At 45.3% G+C, this 19,856-nt stretch overlaps 1 protein-coding gene across 11 annotated transcripts in view; it reads right to left on the bottom strand.

Annotated features, from left to right (window-relative positions):
• The window catches only part of PKHD1 (PKHD1 ciliary IPT domain containing fibrocystin/polyductin), a 417,278-nt gene that overhangs the window by 355,677 nt on the left and 41,745 nt on the right, over nt 1-19,856 (bottom strand). For 10 of the 11 annotated variants that reach the window (XR_007356005.2, XR_007356007.2, XM_048845758.2 and 7 more), the window contains 8 exons: nt 18,117-18,259; nt 15,432-15,562; nt 13,219-13,403; nt 12,106-12,244; nt 6,949-7,103; nt 6,336-6,520; nt 3,630-3,752; nt 982-1,087 (listed from right to left, as the gene is read on the bottom strand). Coding sequence is in view for 9 of the 11 variants with exons in the window: in XM_048845758.2 (XP_048701715.2) it covers nt 982-1,087; nt 3,630-3,752; nt 6,336-6,520; nt 6,949-7,103; nt 12,106-12,244; nt 13,219-13,403; nt 15,432-15,562; nt 18,117-18,259 (1,167 nt within the window). In the remaining 2 variants the exon portion in view is untranslated. Of the gene's footprint in view, nt 1-981; nt 1,088-3,629; nt 3,753-6,335; nt 6,521-6,948; nt 7,104-10,434; nt 10,996-12,105; nt 12,245-13,218; nt 13,404-15,431; nt 15,563-18,116; nt 18,260-19,856 lie in introns of those variants that run through there. The other variant, XM_075126354.1, reaches the window with a different exon arrangement.

Raw genomic sequence — 19,856 nt, 5'->3', positions numbered from 1 at the left:
ATTAAAAATGTTAAAAAACCTAGGGCCAAGAACTGACCCACTGTAAACAGACCCACTTGATGATGATTCTCTGTTTACCATTACATTTTGAGACGATCAGTTAACCAGTTTTTAATTCATTTAATGTGTGCCATGTTAGTTTCATATCGTTTACATTTTTTAATCAGCATGTTGTGCGGTACCAAGTCAAACACCAAAAGTTAACAGAAATCTAAGCTTATGATGTCAACGCAGTGTAAAGGGAGTGTGGCAGGCTCCTGCTCAAGTCTACAAACTGCTCAAAGACCTTTTTGCTGGTAAAACACGCCATGCAGTTTATTTATAATATTGGTTTCCACCACCCTTAAACTCTATACAGTGTTACACCTACAATCCCAGGGAGACCTCAACTCCTGAGAGAAGCAGGGAAAAGCAGTCTCTCTCTCTCTCTCTGCTTCCTCTGATCCATTTCCCCACTTCCTTCCTGGGCTTTTTGTATCATCTGCCTAATGGCTTAATTATTAACCTCTTGGTTCTCCTCAGCCTATCAATTAGGCACAGCTCTTCTTAATGTGGTCTCTTGTGGAGTAATTAATTAGAGCTGCAGTGACCAGAGTGCTTGCCCAGCACTCTGTCACAGGGAGCAACAATCAGAATGGTAGTACTGTAAGCAACCTTTGCAAAGCTGTACACAATTCCAAAAGCTGTAAGGGACACGGTTAAAAGAGATGGATCCAAACTACAAAATTCAGATCTGAACGCAGATTCCAAAACACCAAGTTCATGGGCTTTCCCCCCATAACTAGGGTTTTATTTTAGCCCATTGTAGAAATAGGGGCCAGGTGCAAAATTCAGATCCAGAACTGGGTACAGATTCCAAAATGTCCTAAGTTCCGGGGTGGTTGGACCCAAGATATTTGGTTTGAGCCCATCTCTAATGTCAGAGAGGCCCTTTTGACCGTGTAATGGCTCAGTCATCCCATGAAGTGCGAATACTGTTACCTAGTGAATACTCCACATGGCTGACTAAAGGAGTTGCTTCCCGAGAATACTGAAAGGAACATGAACCAGAGCAGTTAGCTGGGACATCATTCACCAGAACCACCACCTGAAGAGAGGGAGAAGAATGTTATTCCAAAAGAGGGAAGGGGACCCAGGTTGTTAACAGAGCTCTACAAAATGTTGACAATTAAACCCAGAATCATGCAAAACTTGCCTGGTTTCATTTCAAATTTGGCCCAAGTTTATGGCCCAAGTTTGCTAGGGTTCACTGTAGGCAAGCCAGGGCCTATACTGATAATCTCTCTAGGTGCCTGTTGGATCATTTCTCGCTTTTGACTGATATTCACAGCTCCTGCCTGTTCCAATCCTCCCAGTTGATCGAATGCTCGGATTTACCCTAAATCCATCTCCGACCCTATATGAGAGCTAGAATAAACTGCTGTTACACTCCGAAAAGTACTTTGTGGGGTCTCCTATTTATAACAAATTCCAGATCAAGTCTGATCAGCGTACAGGTCCAAACGTAATTTTTTTTTTTTTAGCTGCTCGCGCTGCAAAGCTCCATTTGGAATCTGAAAACCCCAAGTTCTAGCAGTGCTTCACCCCCGTGAAAAAAGTCTGCATTCTGAACTGGCCTGGTGAAGCACAAGGTGCAACAGAACCTGCCTCCTTCTCCCACCACCCTGCTGGTCCCCCGGGCCAACAGAAGGGAAACACTGGACTGTGCGGATAGCAAAAGTAGATTGTCAAAGACATACAGGAAGCAGCTAAGAACTGGCATGTGCAACTTCTACAGGCCCTTTTTTTTTTTTAACATTATAACCACACTTTAAAATCAGAGGGGAGTTTTGGTATTTGCTATCAGAAGCAAGCCAAGACAATGCTTCAAATGAACAACAAACCTGAGTGAGGAACTTTCTCCCATGCGTAACAAAACCATAATGTTCTATCTCACTAGGTATATCCATGGCCCCAAGCACTGCAGCATCCAAAAGCCTCACAAGCTTTCATGTATTTATTCCTACAATGCTCCTGTGAGGGACGGGAGTGCTATTGTCTCTGTTTTACAGATGGGGAACAGATACATTGTGAGACTAAGTGACTTGAGCACAGTCACACAGGAAGTTTGCTGAAGAGCAGGGGACTGAACATGGGTTTCTTAAGTCCCAGGCTAGGACCCCGCTGTGACACTCTGTACCTTGGGAGAACACCCTGCACTCCCATGTTCATCCTTATAATATGATTGTGTGGTATCCAATGCAAAGTTTGCCATGTCAGATTTCTTCAGAAGGCTCATGATGCACTGAGCATTGTTGTTATAGTAACATTATAGGTTGTAATTTCATGTATATAGTTATGAGGCTGAAAATGTGTCCTCATGGCTTAAAAAAAGCCCAGGCAAAACTCTCCAGGAGCAGAGGGGCAGTTCACATCTCATCAGGGCATGTATGGGTCAAACCCCACCTAGCCTCACAGGAACAAAGGACGCTGGCCTAGCCAGCAACAAAAGAATCTGTTGGACTCTCGAGTGAGTCACCACCCTTCCCTTGGTCAGTTTGGGACTATGATGAGGTAATGCTCACCTGACTCTAAACGGGGGGTGGGGCGGGAGGGGAAGAGCCAAGAGGGAAGAAAGGACATGATAAAAGGGAGAGACCATGGCAAACATCTCTGTCTCTTCCACGTCCATCTACAGACGCCACATTGAGCGACTGAAGCACTGATCAAAGGGGAGAGCTGAAGAGCAACCAGCAGGCCTGTGGTGAGAAGCATCTAAGTTTGTAAGGGCACTGAAAGTGTTAAGATCAGCTTAGAATGCATTTTGCTTTTATTTCATTTGACCAAATCTGACTTCTTGTGCTTTGACTTATAACCACTTACAATGTATCTTTTGTAGTTAATAAATTTGTTTATTCTACCTGAAGCAGTGTGTTTGGTTTGAAGCACGTCAGAGACTCCCCTTGGGAGAACAAGCCTGGTACATATCAATTTCTTTGTTAAATTGATGAACTCATATAAGTTTGCAGCGTCCAGCAGGCATAACTGGACACTGCAAGATGGAGGTTCCTAGGGTTGCGTCTGGGACTGGAGATATCCGCTAGTTGCACAATCCAAGCAGTGGCTGGCCAAAAGTGCTCACTCACCTCGCTGGGAGCAATTTATATGCCAGAGGCTGTGCGTGAACAGCCCGGGAGTGGGGGTTCTCATAGCGGAGCAGGGTAAGGCTGGCTCCCAGAGTCGAGGACTGGAGTGATCTAGCAGATCACCAGTCCAGATAACACCAGGGGAACATCACACCCGCTCACTAGGTCATCCTTCCTCAAACCCTGCTAAATAATGGCCCCCAAACTGCAGTTTAATATAGCGTTGCTACAGTGTTTGGAAGTTATCACTATAGAACCCAGTGTCCGTTTAGTTTAATGGCCTAGTCATAGATATATCATTAGCTCTAAGCCCCTGCCTCACAAGGAAAAATCCCACTCCCTTACTCATGGTTAGTAGTATCTTAATCTGTGCTGAGTCTCATTGATTTAAATGCCTTACTCATGGAATGCAGCACTGTTCAGCAAGTGTAGGGTGGCCAGATCTGTCTGTCAGACAGCAAGTCACAATGAGTCTACGGAAACTGTGGTCAGCTGGTGACCTACCTGGGTGTGGTTATTGGCCGTAGCTAGCATGTCCCCAAATATTGGTCCAATAAATACGCCGCCATCATAAACCACACGAGCTGCAATGGTTGGGTTAAGTCCTGTGAGGTTTTCAGCAGAGACCTAGCATGGCGTGAAAGAATGAAGAACCAATTTTTTCTCAGCTTTATAAAATCTTTTTTTCTTATACACGTTGTGCATCATTTCATAAGCAACTCGAACTCACATAGCTAAGGGCTACAATGAATGAATGGGAATGTTCTCTGTATCTGCTTATATGGCCCCATTGGCACAGCACCCAAGCCCCGTCACAATCTTAATGTATGCATCCTACAACACAATGTTGCAGTCTCCATTTTACAGGTGGGAAACGGAGGGAAAAAAATTAAGAAACATGGTTTAAGGTCACGCAGGGAGTCTGCCCTGAAGCACAGAACTGAACCCAGTTTTTCCATCTCCGAGGCCTGTGTCTTCAGCACCAGACCACCCTGCCTCCCTAGCTATGGCTTTACATTGGCAAAGAAACGTACACAGGATTCCCTATATAGCAATACTCCATCTCAGTCTAATACGCTGTCTCTGACAGGGGCAATGCCACATCCTTCAGAGGTTGGTGTAAAAGCCCAGTAATGCACCTAGTCCCTGTCCAAACTGAGAGTAGGACCATACTAGCTACGACCATGTTTGAGCAGGTTTGTTGAAACAGGACTTGGACAGAGGCAACACATAATTCTTGATTGGAGGGGAGGGCTTGATTTAAAGTTTCTGGGATGGCATGTGACCGCCCCACATGTCACCTCTGGGCCCTTTCCCACTCCCCCCATGCCTCCTCCAAGCCAGCATCATGTTGCTCCCTGTCATAAATATAAAGGGAAGGGTAACCACCTTTCTGTATAGAGAGCTATAAAATCCCTCCTGGCCAGAGGCAAAATGCTTTTACCTGTAAAGTGTTAAGAAGCTCAGGTAACCTGGCTGGCACCTGACCCAAGATGACCAATGAGGGGACAAGATACTTTCAAATCTGGAGAAGGGGGAAAAAGGCAGAGGGATAGCTCAGTGCTTTGAGCATTGGCCTGCTAAACCCAGGGTTGTGAGTTCAATCCTTGAGGGGGCCATTTAGGGATCTGGGGCAAAAATTGGGGATTAGTCCTGCTTTGAGCAGGGGGTTGGACTAGATGACCTCCTGAGGTCCCTTCCAACCCTGATATTCTATGACTCTATGTCTGCGTGATACCTTTGTCAGGAACAGATCAAGGATACAAGTCCTCAAACTCCTGTAAAGTTAGTAAGTAATCTAGCTCGAAAATGCGTTAGGTTTTCTTTGTTTTGGCTTGTGAAATTCGCTGTGTGGGAGGAAATGTGTATTCCTGTGTTTGTGTCTTTTTGTAACTTAAGGTTTTGGCTAGAGGGATTCTCTGTTTGAATCTGACTGCCTGTAAGATTATCTTCCATTCTGATCTTACAGAGTTGTTCTCTTATCTTTTTTTGTTCTTCTAATAAAGTTCTGGTTTTTTAAGAATCTGATTGAGTTTTTTGGGGTCTTAAAAATCCAAGGCTGGTCTGTGCTCATCTTGGTTATTCTCAAGCCTCCCCAGGAAAGGGGGTGTAAGGGTTTGGGGGGATATTTTGGGGAAATAGGAACTCCCAGTGGTCCTTTCCCTGTTTGTTTTGTAAATCACTTGATGATGGCAGCGTTTACCTAATCCAAGGGCAAAGACTTTGTGCCTTGGGGAAGTTTAAACCTAAGCTGGTAGAAATAAGCTTAGGGGGTCTTTCATGCAGGTCCCCACATCCGTACCCTAGAGTTCAGAGTGGGGAAGGAACCCTAACACTCCCACTCCCCTCACAGCTCCTTCCCCACTTCTCCCATTGCCTCCCCGCTGCAGGCATTGCGCAGGCCAGCGCAGGGTTCGGACACCTACCACCATCGGTAACTGTGGCTGCGGACGAGGAAAGGACAGGATTCAGCAGGCTTCTCCAGGCCCCCTCTGGCAGAGCTGTGCTACCAGCCTGGTCTCTCTTCCCTACTCCGGGTGCCTCCTAGCCGAGCTCAATGGGAGCGCTAGGTGCTGGTGCCTTTCCCAGGCATACATGCCTCAGCCATGCGCAACCCAATTCCCACCCTGGGAGAAATCTTGGGGGGCACATCACGCCGCATGCCCCCCCTACACATGGCCTCCCTCTCAGGGTTTCTCTGACCAGCATGGACAGGGTCTTTTGTCTGAGAACCACGTGAGACTCAGGTAATAAAACCCTGGGGGGGGGTTACTCCATAGTATAATTCTCAGAGACAAAAACCCTGTCCACCTTGCTCAGAGACCCATGCCAGACATCCGCCTGCAGCAACTATGTTTAAACATGATTGTGCCTAGCACAGGTCCAACCCCCACGTCAGTGGGCCCTTCCTCTGCAACACTGTGGAACACGGGGCAGTTAAGCCTGAGGTCAGGCTTACGGTTCAAAGCATGAGGGTTGATGGCTTTATATTTTTATCTCTTTGACTATAACTGCGGTTCCTTTTCTTAACCATCTAACCACTCTGGAACTTACTGAGTTATTGCTCTCAATAATAGCCTTTGTCGGGAGTCTCCCGAGAGATCTAGGTGAATAAAACCTTTATGAAAATGAATCCTGTCATCACAGACATACTGGCTGGCAGATTTAAGGGTGCAGCAACAATTGTGTTAAAAGAAAAGATCATCGTACATTGATGACAATGGGCAAGTCACCAGTCATGGAGTTCCAGGTCAGTGTCCATACGTTTTGGTAACAAGTGCTCATGTCCTTGGTCACCGTGAAATCACTGGCGTTGAGGTACTGGCCTGTGGAGTTATCGGGGTTGCTTTGCAGGAGCTCACGGAGGTGATGGGAGGAGACATGCACCGGGACACCTGGGAAGTTCATTATAAAACAGAGATATCAACAGCTGTGCAGCCACAGGTCCTCCTGGATCAAGCCCGGGAAGGTATAACAGCGAGGGTGCACTACATACACATACATAGGATCTAATGCTTTAGAGAGGTATCACTGTTCTATAATGTACCTTAGCATGAAAAAACCCTCTGACGGTCTGAGCTCAACCCCATAGAAGTCAGTGGGTGGCTCTCCATTCTCCTCAATTGGGTTTTGGATCAGTATCTAAAGCCATCATCCAAAAATATCCCTCCCCGCTTTGGGGGGCAGATAAATGTGAAGAACTAGCAGCTGCCCCCCAAAGGGGCAGTCTGACAGCCCTGCCTTTGCAGGAATGTTTCCGGGGTGATGTCCCGGCTCACCTCCTTTTGGCTCCCAGAAAAGCAAAGTTTCACTCTCCCTTTACCTGCTATCACTGTACTGGTAAGCAGGATCTGGAAAGTCCCGCCAATAGGTGGGGATGCAGCTTGCAGTCTCTGAACTGTCAGAGTGACACTGGCACCTTCCATGGACACAGCCAGGTGATCATCTTCTTCTGAGCCCTCCGAGGGCAAAGCTCCCCTGCAGGAGAGAATTGAACCACCTGAATCAGCAGCTCCAGTGCGCAACGCACAACTCCACTCCAATGCAATCAGCACGAGTGGGAGATTGCAAGCAAAAGTCAGCTGATTGCAATCTCTCGAACCAGCTACTGTTCTCCATACAGAGCTAGGAAGAACGGTGTGATGGGCCCGTGAAAGGAAACGGAAAGACCCTCACAAAGGCTGGCCAAATAGCTTTTGGGCCTGTCCTAGTCTGAGTCTGCTGAACTGAACCTCCGCATTTCAACACTTGGCACTGCGATGCGGCAGCATTTTCACAGTGCTGTGACGTCTGCGCTCCAGGAGCCCATCCTTGGAGCTTCAGTAATACTTTGTCAAACACTTTGGGCTACTGAACTTTGAATGGTAACAAATTAGGGCTCCCAGTAACCTTTCTGTATTATCATTCCCAATTTGGGACCACGGGCACAGAGAGGGGACATGACTTACCTGAGGTCATACAAGAAGGCAATAGAAGAATTAGGAACAGACAACCCAGGTCTCCCAACTCTTGTCTATCTTAGGTACTTATCCAACTCCTATCACCACAGTATCCCAGCACCTGACAAACTTAAACGTGTTTATCCTCCAAAGACCCCCTATGAGGTAGATTAGTGCTACCATCCCCATTTCTGATGGGAACTAAGGGTGAGTCTGCCCTTGTGCCGGAGATGTAATTTCCAGCTCAGGTAGACATACACACACTAGCTTTGATCCAGCTAACATGCTAAAAATAGCAGCGTAGCCACAGTGGCACAGGACATAGGATGGGATAGCTGCCCTGAGTACAATCCCACCCTGGACCCTATGTGCCTGCTCAGGCACTGGGGGGAGCTACCCTGCTATTTTTAGCACGCTGGCTCTGTCTGAGTTAGCACAAGTACATTTATCCTACCTGGAATTACACTTTCAGCTTGACTGTGGGCATATTCTAACTGCCTTCCTTAATGTCTCGACAAACTCTTTGGTGAGGAGGGGACTTGACTGTGGGCCTTTCACGTCCCAGGTTAGTGCTCTAACTGACACCCCCACCCACAACCCTCAAATCCCAGGTTTTAACCACAAGGCCATCCTGCCTAGTTTTAGCCAATGGTTGTACGGTGTTTTGAGATCCCCTCATCGGAGGAGCTGCAGAGGAGCAAAGCAATATCAGACATTTTCACAAAAATGATCTCCAAACAAGGAAGCCGACTGTGATTCAGATGTGCTTTGAAAAGCAACATAGCACCTTATCATTGTAAGTGTTGTTCTTCAAGATGGCTGCCTACAAGGATCCATGCTGCAAGTGATGTGTATGCACCCCTGGGAGTTTAGATCAGCAGCATTCTTTGGAAGTGTTTAAGGACCTAGGCAAGGAACACTCACAGCCCTGACAGACACCGTTATTCCAAGTTCACACTGTCATGGTACATGCATCATCTACAGCGGGGGACAATGGAGGTGATGCTTAAAGAACACTTTTTTTATGCTTCACAGTTATAATCTCATCTTATTCTTCTTAGTAGTATTATGGTAGAACTTAGAAGCCCCAGTCCTGGACCTGGACCCCATTTTGCTAGGCACTGCACAAAGAGAACAAGAGGACAATCCGTGATCCAGAGTTTACAAGCTAAACATGTTTGCTATGCCAAAAGGAATAAATAAAAAGTTGGAGTGATATTTACTCAAGTAGCTTTCACAAACCTGCTCAGCGTCTCAATGCATCTAATCATGGCAAGGACGAGTTATCTATATTGCTTACAATATAGACTGATTGGCCTGCAACTTTAAGTGCAGTTGGGGAAAACAAATGTCCTTGGTGGCACAAGAGTGTTACTGTGTGGTGACTTGTATGAATGTCAACTATATAATTCCCTAATTAAACATGTTTATTCTAATCCATAGATTTTAAGGCCAGAAGGGACCATTAGATCAGTGGCTCTCAATCTTTTCAGACTACTGTTCCCCTTTCAGGAGTCTGATTTGTCTTGTGTACCCCCAAGTTTCACCTCACTTAAAAACTACTTGCTTACAAAATCAGACCTAAAAATACATAAGTGTCACAGCACACTATTACTGAAAAACTGCATACAGAAAAGTCATTGTCTGTATGAAATTTTAATTTGTACTGACTTTGCTAGTGTTTTTTTATGTAGCCTGTTGTAAAACTAGGCAAATGTCCAAATGAGTTGAGTATGCCCTGGAATACCTGGGGGTACCCCCAGTGGTAAACATACTCCTGGTTGACAACCACTGCATTAGATCATCTATCTAGCCTGACCTCCTGTACAACAGAGGCCAAAGAATTTCCCCCAGCTGCCCCTGTATTGAGCCCAATAACTTGTGTTTGACTAAAGTACATCTTCCAGAAGGGTATCCAGTCTAGACATGAAGACATCAAGACTGGAGAATCCATCACTTTCCTTCATAGTTTGTTCCAATGGTTAGCAATCCTCACAGTTAAAATAGTATGTTAGCTCAAATTTGAATTTGTCTGACTTTATCTTCCAGGCACTGGTTCCTGTAATGCCTTTTTCCACTAGATTAAAGAATTCTTTACTACCCCCATAGAGTCTCCCTGTGTCAGTACTTAGACACTAATCAAGTCACCACTTAATCTTTTTGACAAATAAATTGATTGAGCTCTTTACATCTCTCGTTGTAAGGCATTTTCTCCAGTCCTCGCATCATTTTTGTAGCTCTTCTCTGCCCCCTTTCCAGTTTTTTAACATGCTTTTTTTAAAATGTTGACACCAGAAATGGACGCCAGTGTTCCACCATACAGCTCACATACAAAAGTAAAATCCCCTCTCTGGTGCCTATCCACTCCTCCTCTGTTTATATATTTAAAAAAAAAACAAACCCCACAGCATTCAGACAAATCTGAATTTATCCACTCAGCTTTGCCCATGCCACACAGATATGGAACTTCTCTTTCTCTCTGTAAAAACTATCGGTGATCTACTTACAAGTGAAGTCACATCTATGCTGTACTAATCTACCATGCTAGGAAGCTTGGCTGGTTTTGCATTGCAGACAGGGCTGAACTGTGTTTTAACCACGTTACCAAATCACCTGAGAGTCTTGAACTTTGAAGGACTGTAGCAGGAAGTACTTACACTGAACAGATGAGGTCTTGGGAGTCCCCATTAAAATATAAACTGGATTGTTTCAGTTTCTCTATTTTTTTCTCCTTGCTGACTTGGGTTGCATTTCTTTAAAATCCTCAAGTCTGATTTTTTTCAGAGGCGCTGAGCACATGCAGCTGCCATAGATTTCAGTAAGAGTTCTAGGTGCTCCTTTCTTTGTCTGTGTGACAGGGTTCGACTCACCACCGCTGGCACCTCTGGCTGGTCGCTCCGGGAATTAGCTCTCCACTGCTGCGGAGCGCCAACACGTGGTGTCTCGCCCATCATCTACTCTGCTGCCCTGGGACCCGTGTTGCTCCCTGCTCAGTGGTGTTCTCTTCCTGTCCACTTCAGGACACTGCCCTCCGGCAGTGCCCACTCCTCTGGTCTCACCCCCTTCCGGGGGGGGGGGGGAGGGTTGTTGTTAACAGCAGTCCTTCTGGTTGCACCTGCCTTGGCGGCCAATTACAATCCTATAGTCTAGCCCCTTGTCTCAGGGGCAAGTTGCGATCTGTCTCGGCCCCTCTCCTCGATGGCCAGGTGCAGTGCCAGGGGGGAAGGGGGGGACCCAGGCCTGCCCACTACTCTGGGTCCCGACCCAGGGACCCTCTAGTGGTAGCCTCCCTCGGCTCTTCTTCTCTTCCCTCGTCTGCCTAGTTTCCCTGGGCCACTTCCCCTTTGGCCCTATGTACCTTCTCGACCCTTTTTAGCATGGGCCGCAGCCTGGCAGGTAATGGGCTGGAGCTCCGCTTTGCTCCCCCAAGCCTGCCCAGCACTGCTTTGTCCAAGGCGCTGCTCCTTACCTCAGGAGCCAGTCCTTCTCCCTTGCCAGTCAGGGAGTGACTGCCTTCTTCTCTGCTAGGCAGCCTTTATATAGGGCCTCACCCGGCCCTGATTGGCTGCCTCTTCCTTCCACTGATTGGCCCTCCACAGGCCTTTATTGATTGGCTGCCGGTCTGTGCAGCCTCAAAAGGCTTGTTCCAGCCCTTTTCTCAGGGGGTGGGGCAACCGCCCCACCACAGTCTGTCTATGATTTAAATAGACAAAATTCTTTGGGGCAGAGACGTGTGTGTGTATAGCACCTACCACAATCGGACCCTGATCTCAGCTGGGGCCCATGGGTGCTACTGGAAATACAAATAATAGTAATTAGCTGATTCCTAATCACAGAGAGTGCTAGCCTTAAAAAATAACATTAAAAAAAATAAATAAGAACAGCCCTTCCCACTGAGCTGTGAAAACAAACTGCACTGCTACATAGGACCCCAGGGTGAACTGGACATGGGAGGTCATGGAGGAGTTCTTTGTTGTGTATGTAGGGTGGCCTGGGGTGGAGGGTGTTTGGCATGTTTTAAGAGAATAAGCCCAAATCATAAAATCCAAATCTAAACTCCCTCAAAGTTCCAGGCTGTTCGGACTCTGTGCTCTGGGGTCAGTATGGAGATAAACCAGGCACAACATTCCAATCTGGGTCCAAATTCTCCCAAAGTTTGGGATTAGAAGTTGGGACTTTTTTTTTTTAAATCTAAAATCTTATAGTTCTCTGTGTTCAAGTTAGTCCAAGGCCCTGCCTTACTGTTAACAAGCGGGGATTTCCGGTGACATGGGCCTCTGTCTGGTCCCCTTCAAGAATGGCTGAGGCAAGATGAGACCTTCTAGCAGAGGGTCTGATGGAAAATGAACAAAAGCAGAAACATCAAACACTTGCGTGTGAAAGAATAAGAATTCCTAGGAACAGCAACACAGGGATTGCCAGACTGGGTCAGACCTGAGTTCCATCTAGTCCAGCATTCTGAGCGACTAGCACCAGCTGCTCCAGAGGACGGTATGAGAATCTGTACTAGGGACGTGGGATAACCTGCCTCCAATTCCTACCTCAGTGACAGAAGAGGGAGATTGCTGCCACAGTCAGCCACCAGAAAGGACACGTTGTAGGTGGGGGGAGACCCCATCACAGACACTTCTTGGATAACATTTCCACCCGGACGAGCTGGTCTGGGATCCCTTTGAAAAACTGAAGGGAAAATATTAGTCATTAGAGATAGTCACTGTTTTTTATTTCAAAATTTCAAAGTCGTTTCCATTTCAGAATTGGAAACGGACCCACTTGTTGGTGTTTCTTCAACATTTCTCATAACGTTGGCAACTTCTTATCCAAAATGTCAGTGAATTCCTTCATTTACTGAAAACCCAGTGTTTTCAGGGAGCTAAAAAGGGTCAACCACTATGTTTTATATGTTTCAGAGTAACAGCCATGTTAGTCTGTATTTGCAAAAAGAAAAGGAATACTTGTGGCACCTTAGAGACTAACCCATTTATTTGAACATAAGCTTTCATGAGCTACAGCTCACTTCTTCCGATGAAGTGAGCTGTAGCTCACGAAAGCTTATGCTCAAATAAATGGGTTAGTCTCTAAGGTGCCACAAGTATTCCTTTTATGTTTTATATGGTAGCCCCTCAGAGTTACAAACACCTTGGGAATGGAGGTTGTTCATAACTCTGAAATGTTTGTAACTCTGAACAAAACATTGGGGTTGTTCTTTCAAAAGTTTACAACTGAATATTGACTTAATACAGCTTTGAAACTTTACTATGCCGAAGAAAAATGTTGATTTCTCTTTATGTTATTAATAGTTTTACATTTAAAACACTCTACTGTATTTGCTTTTTTATTTATTTTTTTTCTCTCTCTGCTGCTGCCTGATTGCATACTTCCGGTTCCAAATGAGGTGTGTGATTAACTGGTCAGTTCGTAACCCTGGTGTTCATAACTCTGAGGTTCTACTGTAGATGTTTTCAATGAAAACAAAATAAATTTAAGTTGATGATTTTTCATGAAACCTTGTTTTCAGAAAAATGCAGGGCGGTCTTTTTCTTTGTATTTTTTGAATGAAAAAAACACTCTCTAAAAGCCAGCTTATTTATTGATATTTTGTAGGGAAGGTAGTGCCTAGAACATCATCAACAAAGAGAAAGGGATTCAATTACCAGTTACGTTTCTATCCGAGATGATAATTTCATCAAGGTAAAACCAGCTAGATGTCTCCTCCTCTCTCTCAGGGATCAGCATGTCGATCTGATGCACAAACACTGGTGAGTTGGCTTCAAGGTCCCGGAGGGATTCAGAGCCATTCACACAGCCCCTCCAGAGATCAGCACATGTGAACTTCCAGCTGAAAGGCATTCAGATAACATTTCACTCATAGCCAGCTTAAGGGATAGGTGAGCTAGGCAGCTGCCTAATTCTTATACCCAAGTGGGTACTAATGCAATGGCCACCATCTTGGCTGACATACTCAGAATTGAACCAGGGACCTCCAGAACGATAAGCATGAGTCACTACCGCAGGAGTTAAAGCACCATGGCTTCTCCAGGTGGGGTTGCAACAGCCTTGTCTTCTCTGTGAATCAACACAGAGTGGGACCTCTTATGCACACTCACCAATGGGTTACACAAGGACTGTGCCTCTCATGTTCAAATTGTTTTAAACAATACTAAAAGTATCTAGGCCTGTTTGGCATGCAGCCCAAACTCCTCCCATATGCCCAGAGCGCTTTAATGCTAGAATTACAAGCCTCTGAAACACAGAGAGCTGTGTTATCACCTTGCCAAGTACTCAAGGGCTGTACCTAGGAAATCACGGATTTCCAAAAATAAATGCAACACCACAGCCATGCTATTTGCTCACACCTCTCTGCCTTGAGAAACAGAAACCGATTGTTGCTTAACTTGACTAAAAGCCTCCATTAATCAGCTTTTCTCTTACCCTCCAGATACACAGAGAAAGAGTGGCCCACAGCTGCATTTCATGGCAAATTTATCTTCACTTGTCGTGCTACATATCACTTGCCCATGCCTTAAACCTTCATGCCAGCTGTTGCAATCCCCACCACCACTTTGGAAGCACTGTTGAAACTATGCAAAGGATCCGGAGGGTTTGTGGGTGTATAGGAGATGTCAAATGCTCTTAATGCGTATGGCAATATTCACCTAGGGCCAGTCCTCTCAGCTAGCGCAAAAAGGAAATCTGGGTAAGAATCTTGTCTTTGTTAAATGCAAAGAGGACATTAAATTAACAGCCAGGTTCAACCCTTAATTATTATAAAAGCTAATGAGCACAACAAAATGTGCTGTACTAAACTAGACCACTTGTCGACCTAGGGCAGTATCCTATCTTCAAAAACGGCCAATGAATTAACTTAAGACTAAATAAGGGTGAGCATTATGTCCAAGAAATATCCTTGCTGAGTTCCGGAAAAGGACTTTTGTTTGTCCCAACAGGCCCCTGAAGAACAAGTCTCTGGCCTGGCACAGGATACAGTGCATGCCGAGATAGCACACTTGCCAATAATCAGTCAGTTCCAACGCAGACCTCCAACCAGGTTGGATATACCCAACGTGGCTAGCCCTGTATAACTCAGCATTAACATAGTGCATTGACTCCAACAATCATCCAGGACAGAGCAGTGGGTTAAAGGCGGAGTAGCAGCAGCATGCATTCTATATACTTTGTTGAACTCAATGATACAGGAAAGTATGGAGGGAAATTGCTTAAAACGCATCAAAAATAATTAGACATACCTAAGAGTGGCATCTGCAGGTACGTGTGTTAGGATAAAATCATAAGGGCTAGCACTCCCTGCATTTCCAGGAATACGCTGGCTGACAGATGGGGGTCAAGAAGAAATACTGTGAATTCCTAAAGGTTTCTGAGATTAAGAGTTGTGCAGCCACTACTCTGAGTCTTCTCTGTCACAGCAACTGCTATACTGGCTTGTGGCATTCATTGTCAAGTCTACTCTACGGTTAAACACCCGCAGCTGGCCTTTGCTTGTGCTCACTGGGCTGGGGGTCGCAGGACTGTTTAACTGCAGGGTAAACATTCAGGGTCAGGACTGGGACCCTCCCTCTTCGCAGGGACCCAAAGCTCCAACGCGAGCCCAGATTTCTATGCTGTAGTTAAATAGCCCCACAGCCCGAGCCCCGCAAGCCCAAGCCAGCCGACGTGGGCCAGCCATGAGGTTTTAACTGCAGTGTAGACACACCCCTAGAGGCCTTCAGGGAGGGGTATTATTAAGATTATCATGTCCGTGTGTAACGAACTGGTTAAATGGCTTGTGACTGGTCAGTCTCCCGTGGTAGCCCTGCGAGGAAGATAAAAGTTGAGGACATCATACCACATGTAGCCTTGTACTGGGTACCTTTCTGGGCTGGTCTCATTCAGACTCCACAGGCAAGTAAGATTCTTCTTCACTGTATTTAGAAAGGTGTTGATATAGGACACTAAAACATAAAGCGTATCGCTCACATAACCTTTATATGCAAAGCACACCTGAGAAAGGAGAAGGAAAACAATACATTATTGCTGAAGAAGGTTTATATTATGGTCCAAATCCAGCCCACACTGGTAGCGACCGAATGTTATTACCAGCTGAGATCTGTTTCGTGACTCATGTGAAAGGAGTTGCTGCTTTTAGTCCGATTTCTCATCAAAAGAAGTTTATACTGTAATGACTATCAAAAAGAAAAGGAGTACTTGTGGCACCTTAGAGACTAACCAATTTATTTGAGCATAAGCTTTCGTGAGCTACAGCTCACTTCATCAGATGCATACTGTGGAAACTGCAGAAGACATTATATACACAGAGACCATGAAACAATACCTCCTCCCACCCCACTCTCCTGCTGGTAATAGCCCATCCAAAGTGACCACTCTCTTTACAATGTGTATTACAATGTAAAAGCTGGGCTATTACCAGCAGGAGAGTGAGTTTGTGTGTGCGGGGGCGGAGGGTGAGAAAACCTGGATTTGTGCTGGAAATGGCCCAACTTGATTATCATACACATTGTAAGGAGAGTGATCACTTTAGATAAGCTATTACCAGCAGGAGAATGGGGTGGGAGGAGGTATTGTTTCATGGTCTCTGTGTATATAATGTTGTCATAAATATAAAGGGAAGGGTAAACCCCTTTGAAATCCCTCCTGGCCAGGGGAAAGCTCCTCTCACCTGTAAAGGGTTAAGAAGCTAAAGGTAACCTCACTGGCACCTGACCAAAATGACCAATGAGGAGACAAGATACTTTCAAAAGCTGGGAGGAGGGAGAGAAACAAAGGGTCTGTGTGTCTGTCTATATTCTGTCTTTGCTGGGGATAGACCAGGAATGGAGTCTTAGAACTTTTAGTAAGTAATCTAGCTAGGTACGTGTTAGATTATGATTTCTTTAAATGGCTGAGAAAAGAACTGTGCTGAATAGAATAACTATTTCTGTCTGTGTATCTTTTTTGTAACTTAAGGTTTTGCCTAGAGGGGTTCTCTATGTTTTTGAATCTAATTACCCTGTAAGGTATCTACCATCCTGATTTTACAGGGGGGATTTCTTTATTTCTATTTACTTCTATTTTTATTAAAAGTCTTCTTGTAAGAAAACTGAATGCTTTTTCTTTGTTCTCAGATCCAAGGGTTTGGGTCTGTGGTCACCTATGCAAATTGGTGAGGCTTTTTATCCAACATTTCCCAGGAAAGGGGGGGTGCAAGTGTTGGGAGGATTGTTCATTGTTCTTAAGATCCAAGGGTCTGGGTCTGTAGTCACCTAGGCAAATTGGTGAGGCTTTTTACCAAACCTTGTCCAGGAAGTGGGGTGCAAGGTTTTGGGAAGTATTTTGGGGGGAAAGACGTGTCCAAACAGCTCTTCCCCAGTAATCAGTATTAGTTTGGTGGTGGTAGCGGCCAATCCAAGGACAAAGGGTGGAATATTTTGTACCTTGGGGAAGTTTTGACCTAAGCTGGTAAAGATAGGCTTAGGAGGTTTTTCATGCAGGTCCCCACATCTGTACCCTAGAGTTCAGAGTGGGGGAGGAACCTTGACAAATGTCTTCTGCAGTTGCCACAGTATGCATCCGATGAAGTGAGCTGTAGCTCACGAAAGCTTATGCGCAAATAAATTGGTTAGTCTCTAAAGTGCCACAAGTACTCCTTTTCTTTTTGCGAATACAGACTAACACAGCTGTTACTCTGAAACCTGTAATGACTATTGTGACTGATAGTAATTGGTACTGCTGGTGGCATCTCCAACATAAAAAAAGACTAAAATGGGCATTGAGAACGAATTGTCCCTTCCCACCCCACAGAGGCTGTCATCATAATAATAATAATACAGCTGCCCAGCTTTTATATAGCATTCTACCAAGGAGGTCAGCATCATTATCCCTATTTTACAGATGGGGAAAATGAGGCAGAGAGAAGTGACTTGCCCAAGGTCATCCAGCAGGCTAGTGGCAGAGGTGGGAATAGAACCCTGGTCTTCTGAGCCTCATGCCAAGGCTCTACCTAGTGTGGTGCTGAGAGGGGAGATCACTGGACTGGGAATCAAATGACCTGAATTCTATTCCCAGCTCTACCACTGCCTCCTTATGTGACCTTGTGCCAGTCCCTTAAACTCTTTGTGTCCTAATCTGTACAGTGAGGACGATGCTTACCTGTCTTTATAACGTACTACGAGGTCTATGGGTGCAAATCACTACAAGTGTTAAGCGTTACATTAGCAGAGGCAGTCTCTCTAGGCAGGCTGGCAGCACATTAATGAAATAGCATGGAGTAGTTTGGACTGGCACTGACCACAGCACATCCTCTGGTTATCTCCAGAATACATCAGTTTCCAGGGCTGTCAATCTACCACCTTTAGTAAGCAAGAGAGTTTATGGATAAATAAGCTTTGTTTCTTCGTGCCCCAGGAATATATCCCTAAAACACAATCTTGCGTGGGTTTGGGGAAAAGGGCAGATGACCTCAATTTCCTGATATGCCTTGTCCATTTTTAATTTTATTATGTTATTTGGTTCTCTGTACTTTCCTCCATGTTTTGCCCTACTCAGGGAGGCTACTTACATGTGTGTACTCAGTGAGGCTGTATCTTGGTAAGGTTGATGGAGACATTTTTACAAGATGTTTTGGCCTGTGAATACTGAACCTTCCACAAAAAGGTTCTGTCCAGCTGGCAACATGTCCCACAGTGGCAGAGTCTCCCTGGCCTGACAGTAGTAAAAATGAAAGAGGTTAGATGTTTGAAAAGGATTTTCAGGAAGCCATGGAGGGGCTGGACACTCGAAGGCTGGTGAATGCAATCTTGTGCCTAAATTTGCCTGAGCGAATAAATGATGCACACTTGCAAAGCAAGTATTTGCATACGCATGTGCCCAATGAAGCATACCAAGGAGGTGCACTCACTTTAGATACATGAGTACAACGGATACCAGGACAAACTGAACCAGGATCTTGACAGCTGAAAGCATGACTCCCAGCAGCTTGATCTAAAGAGCCAGTCATTGTAGGTGAGGGGAGCACCAGACGCACCTCCCCAGTGGATTAGGCACAGAGAGTCACATGTAACATACACACCTTGACAAGTGAATTACAGATGCAGATCAAGTATGTTGTGATCATTGGAGCTCTGTATTTAACCTAATTGTGAGCTCAACTGAGAAGAGAGAGTGAAAGTTCATAAAGTATCACAATAACCTAAAAATATTGATGGGGAATGGTGCAGAAGGGAGACAGAGTGACTTAGTCTATATAAGAAATATCTACTGATAGATCTCAAGGCCTTGTTAAGCTCATGCCTGGAGCACAAGAGAAGCGTGGGACTGGAATTCAGCGGCCAAAACTGGTGTTTTGGCATTTAGGCCGAATTGGTGGACAAAATAATGAGGTGTTGGGCTATTCCACACTCCCCTTTTGGGAGCCTCAAAAAATTTGGGGCGGGGTTGAAACCGATGGATGGGAAGGCTGAGTGACTGAAAGAAAAGAGAATGGGTAGGAGTGAGCAGCAGCAGCATCATCAGGACTGCCCCCCCTCCCCCGTCTTCTGGAACCTCAGGATCCAGCAGGACACGATTGTGCCTTCTTCATCCTAATCCTGAGAAACTTCCTGACTAGACCAGGCCAGAGATAGGGACCCAAATGACAACATCACCTCAACCAACTCTGGCTAAATCCCAAATACCATCTGGAACGTAAGACTGTCACCCCCACCTCCCGTTCTGTGTCCTTTTCCTTCCCCACTTTATTTCTTTTCCTTCCTATCTCTCTCCTTTTGCCTTCTGTTTAATAAGAGTCTTCCTTCGCCAGTCAAAACTGTATGTTTTGCAACAGTGCTGTGAGCCTGCGACCAGAGAGACAGTTAAAGGCAATGGCCTAAGCAGCCTGATGCTAGTATGCAGGTCTCAGAGCGGCTGATAAAACCATGTGGCATGACGGTGTTCCTTCAGCAGTGAGGTTGCAAGTGAAAGTCAACACCAAAGACAGAGGAAGTGTTTTCTATCTTTGCTGTTCTTTTCTTTCCTTGTTTGTGTGGGTCTTGTTTTGTCTTCCAGGAAATGGGATCAGACTAGAACAGCAGCTCCAACCCATCTCAACTAACTTCTTCACTTTTCCCCAAAAGGACAGTTATTACCATCTGCAATACCACCCAAGGGACTCTCAAACAGGGCATTTTCCTTTTAAAGCCTTTCTCCAGCTGAAGGGAAAGGGAAGAAGGGATGTTGTTAAAATTAAATCCGTATTTAATACTTTAAATTTCAAATGCTTTTTCTCTTCTGTATCTTTAATAAAGGGTTAAAACAATTAATG

The sequence above is a fragment of the Caretta caretta genome, chromosome 3 (assembly GCF_965140235.1).
Source record: "Caretta caretta isolate rCarCar2 chromosome 3, rCarCar1.hap1, whole genome shotgun sequence".
NCBI lineage: Eukaryota > Metazoa > Chordata > Testudines > Cheloniidae > Caretta > Caretta caretta.
This window is presented reverse-complemented; position numbering and strand designations above follow the sequence as displayed.